The sequence below is a fragment of the Armigeres subalbatus genome, chromosome 3 (assembly GCF_024139115.2).
Source record: "Armigeres subalbatus isolate Guangzhou_Male chromosome 3, GZ_Asu_2, whole genome shotgun sequence".
Taxonomy (NCBI): domain Eukaryota; kingdom Metazoa; phylum Arthropoda; class Insecta; order Diptera; family Culicidae; genus Armigeres; species Armigeres subalbatus.
Window position 1 is genome coordinate 409,447,951 of NC_085141.1, and position 5,316 is coordinate 409,453,266.

At 45.1% G+C, this 5,316-nt stretch overlaps 1 protein-coding gene across 4 annotated transcripts; it reads left to right on the forward strand.

Moving 5' to 3' along the window:
* The first annotated feature begins 241 nt into the window (after positions 1–241).
* Positions 242–2,665, forward strand: LOC134227141 (zinc finger protein 699-like). Of its 4 annotated transcripts, none has more exons than XM_062708439.1 (5): positions 242–369; positions 967–1,101; positions 1,557–2,242; positions 2,312–2,437; positions 2,507–2,665. In XM_062708439.1, the coding sequence occupies exons 2-5, from the start codon at positions 982–984 to the stop codon at positions 2,661–2,663; spliced, it is 1,089 nt and encodes a 362-aa protein (XP_062564423.1). In that variant the 5' UTR covers positions 242–369; positions 967–981; the 3' UTR covers positions 2,664–2,665. The 4 variants fall into 4 exon arrangements, with proteins under 4 accessions (XP_062564423.1, XP_062564424.1, XP_062564426.1 ...); XM_062708440.1 differs by having other exon boundaries at positions 328–464; XM_062708442.1 differs by lacking the exon at positions 242–369 and adding an exon at positions 419–437.
* The last annotated feature ends 2,651 nt before the right edge of the window (positions 2,666–5,316 follow it).

Consider the following 5,316-nt stretch of genomic DNA (forward strand, 5'->3'; position numbering starts at 1 on the left):
TAATGATATAAATAATGCGATCTATTCCCCTAAAGAGCGTTTTTGACCTTTCTTATGTGATTTTTTCAATACATTTAAGGATGCACAAGAATCATCGCTGCTAGGTGGATTAATCTGTTTTTTTTTCTTAAGGTAGCACCAAAGTTTTCGACTCTAGGTTGCACCACTGATGAAGGTAGTGCCCCTATTGAACAGGGCTAATAAACGAGCAGAGCATTTTCATTATTTTATAGCATTGTCACAGTGCTCTGTTGACCTAACGCATAAACCCTGTTATTTTGCTTTGTTTATTGTGTGTTGTATATAAAAATATAAACAAATAGCTGACAACAGTGTAATAAATGTTTGTGCCCTGTTTGTGTTGCTTGTGTAAGAAATAACTAAATTAAAATAATCATAATTCTAATTCATACATTCATAAAATTGTAATATACGGGGTAAACTGCGATTTTCTTACGTACCGGGTAAAAACAGGATATTAAACAACAAAAAATCTTTCAGAAACTTGCGATTGCTATATTTATCAACTAAAATAAAGCCTAGTAATATATGCAGGCTAGCTATAATTTGAGGTTTCAAGAAGCTTCTAAAAGTATCTTTGCATGAAATTCCATGCGGCGTTACATATTCAAATGTGCGTTCGTTATACCCTTCGGACATGGATGAGGACTCATCAGGAATCGAAGTCAGTGAAGGAGCGCACAAGCATCGATCTATGTAAAAATTAAGAAAACAACTAATGGTTCTAATTTTAACATTTCCCAAGGCACAGCGTAGAAAAATAATCTTAAAGTGATTGTTAACAATTTTTGGAAAAATATAATTAAAATTCGATTGATGCATTTATATTGATTCAAATAAATTTGGTTCCAATCACTTAACATTAACCTCACCGATAAATGCCAATAAATCAATAATGATTGTCTAATTATATTGCAATTATTGTATGTAATCGAATAATTTCAGGCAAAACGTTCAACGATGTCATCTCACCTTTCTGTATGTCGGCTATGTTTGGCAAGTGTTGACGCTCAAAAGGTTTCCTTGTTGAACAACAATCAGAATCTTACAAAATCGATTCTACATGTAACAGGAATTGAGGTAAGGTTAACCAGGTTTTAAGATTATTGATAGTAAAAGTAGTTTCAAAATTAATTGCCTATAGTTCTAATACCCGGATTAGTTCGATAAATGTATTGGAGGGTAACCACTTCCTTTGGTGGGGTTTGATCTCACGAAACCAGTACGCTAGATAGTTGCTTTCCCTACTAAGCTATTAAGGACCTCCATCGTCCTCCGCAGCTCAGAAGGCTACTGATGAGATCAAATTTCCAACATTCTTGCATGTTTTGTGCAATTTCAATCGAGTTAGATGAATAATTAGGTATATCTGGCAGGGTATAACCTGTCTAGCGTACTGGTTTCGTGGGATCAAACCCCACCGAAGGAAGTGGTTACCCTCCAAAACATTTTTTGAACTAAACCTTTCACGTGTTGTGCAATTGCACAAATCGAGTTTCAGACATAGTACACATAGTTTTTTTTTTAAATTATAGGTTGCGTTAGACCCTTTTTATCACGAATACCTCTGTGATCCGTGCCAAATCGCATTGCAACAATGTGTTCAATTTCGTACAACTTGTATTCATAATGATGGTGTTTTCAAAAGTATGATCATCGAAGAGAAATCTGTCGAAAAGTGTGGATCAGACCAGAGGCAGCAGACATTCTCTGTCGAAGTAGAATTTTGTAAAGTGGAGATAGACAATTCGGACGATGCTCTGAAAATACCAACAAGCTTGGATATCACGGAGTCGCAGGCTGATGTTGATAACGATTTCGATTGGCAAAACGACGGACAAAAAGAAGAAGAAGAAGAGGTCCGTAAGCCTTCTACTAAGAAAAAACGCAAAGCAAAAACGGATAAAGTTGCTGTTCCCAAAGTTAAGAAAAAATATCAAAAATCTCGCAAAAATTCTACTCAAGCTCAGTGTCAACAGTGCGGTGTTCTGGTTGCGCAGTACAAGCTTAAAAGTCATCAGGAGATTCACAATCCCAATCGCCGGAAACTCAAATGCACGTACTGTCCGAAAGAGTACACCTGCACCAAATTGTTCAAACAACACGTGAATGCAATACACACTCATGAGATCAGGTACACTTGCGATCAGTGCGGGAAGTATTACTATCGACCTCACTCCCTCAAGGATCACTATCAGGCATCGCACAGTGGTGAAAAAAAGTAATTGATTTATGTTCTAGACCAAGGGATACTTTCTGTTTACAAGCAAACAATTCTTATTGTTTCCAGGTTTGAATGCAAGATATGTGGGGAGAAATTCACCCGGGCGGCACTGAGAACGCACCATCAGATACAAGTCCATTCGTCTGCGCGGCCGCATGCTTGCGAGTACTGCAATAGGACATACAAATTCAAGTATGTTTACTTGGCTAGTACATAATTTATTGAAAGTCCAAATGCTCATTTTATTGCCATTTTTTCTAGGAGTGATTTGACCGTCCACACCAGAATCCATACAGGAGAAAAACCGTTCCAGTGTGACATATGCGGCAAAACTTTCAACAAGAGCTACAACGTTGTGATACATAAAAAGTCCCATCGTAATGATAAGAACGTGAGCAAAGCGGTTGTGGCGCTGTAGAATCGTATGATTTATATACTGCCCATGATCGCATATTTGTATCATTTGCATTTTTTTGTAGATTTTGTAATACGTCTGTGAAACACTAAAAAAATACTAAAAATCTCTACTAGCCCTTAAAAAAGCAAAATATAAACAATATCTTGCTTACATGTGGTAAGCTGATAGTATTTGAATTTGTGGGGTCGATAAATAGATTGTTGACAAAATCAATCAAAATGAAAAATGTTCCAAATTTGCAATCATGGGCAGTACACCAATGCAATCAATAGTTAATCCTCGTGAAAAGGTATAATATTTCAATCAACCTAAGAAGAGTTATGCCAAGTGTATTGATTTACTTTAATTTTTGAATATTATTACAAGAGATGAAATCATTCCAGTTCGAGACAGCAACACGTACGGACGTGTTTTTTGCTCGCGCATTTTTTCGAAGTGTTTTTCTCGTTCTTTCGCTGTTTACGTTTTCGCTTGTCGCGTTGGCGTTATTTTCTCCCGGACCCGTCATGGGAGACTCGGTGGCCGATTCGGTCGCTGGAAAAGTGCCTAAGCGCACTGCTCTTGGAGGCGCGGGTAACCCCTCCAAGCAGCTTTTGCAGAGCAACGTGTTCTCGCCGTTGCCGCTTGATGACGCCGGCAATCCGCCGAAAAAGAGGAAGAAGCAGCAATCGCAGCTGCCGCAGGTGCAACCGGAGCGGAAGGAGAAGTGCCCGCCCGTGTTTGTGAAGGGCGATCCGCCGGATTTACGCCCAAAAATTCGCCAGCTGATCGCTAAGGGGCTGAAATGTACTTTTCGGCTCTGCAGCGAGGGCGTGAAAGTGATGCCGGCCAACAGGGACCATCATCAATCCGTCGTGGAGTTCTCGAGGTCCACAAGTATGAGTACTACACTCATGACCACCCCGGCACGAAGCCGCTCAAGGCTTTGCTGCGAGGACTTCACGACATGAAGGAGGAAGAGCTCCAAGCAGAGCTTGAAAGTTACGGACTGAAGCCAGTAGCCGTCCACAAGATCGCTCGTCACGACAAGGCGAGGAAATATCGCGACCAGCTTTACCTGATCCATCTGGAGCACGGCTCCACTACCTGGAAGGACCTGAAGCTGGTTGGCGTTATAAATTACACCGTCGTTGACTGGGAGCGATATCGGCCAGTGCACCGCGATGTCACGCAATGCACCAACTGCTTCAAGCCGCATGAAGCCGCGCTGCAACAAGTGTGGCGAACCCCATCCGACTGACGAGTGCGACAAAATGGAGGTGGCCGATCCCAAGTGCGCCAACTGTGGCGACAAACATCGGGCCACCACAAAGGGCTGCCCAAAGCGAGCCGAGTTCCTGGAAATCCGGAAGAAGGCTTCCACCAGGACCATTCCAAAGAAGAACCGTGTTCCTGTAATCAACGAGGTGAACTTTCCAGCCATCCCGGCTCCCCGTCGTGTGATTCCAATACTCCCACCGCTACAGCCGCACAAGCGACTGGCAGCGGCAGCTGCATCGGTCCAAGCTCCAGCATCGGTGTCGACACCATCCACCAGCAAATGGCCCCCGCTTCCTCCTCCTGGGTTCCGTCGGCAGTCGGAGAACGAAGCCGTCCCACCGGAAGAATCTGCCCCGCTGCCGATCTTCGCGCAGCTCGCCACTCGACTGCGCGGCTGCAAAACCCGATTCGACCAGGTCTTCACACTTGGCATGTTCATCATTGAAAATGGCTGCTAGGGTGGGCCTGGTCAACTGGAACGCTTGCTCGCTAAAGAGCAAAACAATCGAGCTGAAGGATTTCCTTGAGGAGAAGGAAATAGACGTGGCGTTCATCACCGAAACGCACCTAAAACCGGAGGTGAACATCAACATCCCGGACTTCCGCATCGTGCGACTCGACCGGCCGACCAGGGAGGGTGGTGTGGCCATCGCTCTTCGCTACAACATCAACTGTCGTCTGCTTCCAAGCTTCCAGCTCAGTGTCATCGAGGCCATCGGTGTCGAAATCACCACTTCGGTCGGCACAATCGCGCTCATCGCGGCGTACTGTCCAACGCAAGCCAAAGCCGGCGATGGATCATCGGCTGCCCTTCGGAGGGACATCGTCAAGCTGACGCGGAGGCAAGGCCAGTATATCATTGCCGGCGACTTGAATGCCAAACATCAAGCCTGGGGCAACAGTCGCGGCAATCGAAACGGCACCATCTGGAGCAACGACATGGAGGAAGGCCACTACACGATCCTGAGCCCGGATTCTCCCATTCGGCTGAGTCGGTCCGGTGCCCACGCAACGCTCGACCTCTACGTAACAAACCTGAGTGACCACGTCTCGCAGCCGGTTGTATACCAGGAGCTCAGTTCGGATCACTATCCGGTGGTGGCGGAACTGGGCTCCTCGGTCAATCGGCACCAGCAGTTACGGCGGAACTACCACCGAGTGAACTGGCAGCGTTTCCAGCAGTGCGTCGATAACACCGTCGACTACGAGGTGCGTCCGGAGACGCCGGAAAGTATCGACCGCCAGCTGTGCGCTATCGAGGAGGCGATCACGGCAGGTAAGCAACTCCTTAAACATCGATACACTCACCAAAGATTTGATTCGATTGCGGAATGTCACTCGCAGGCAGTTTCAGCGTACTGGACTGCCTGAGCTTAAACACGCTGCAATCGAA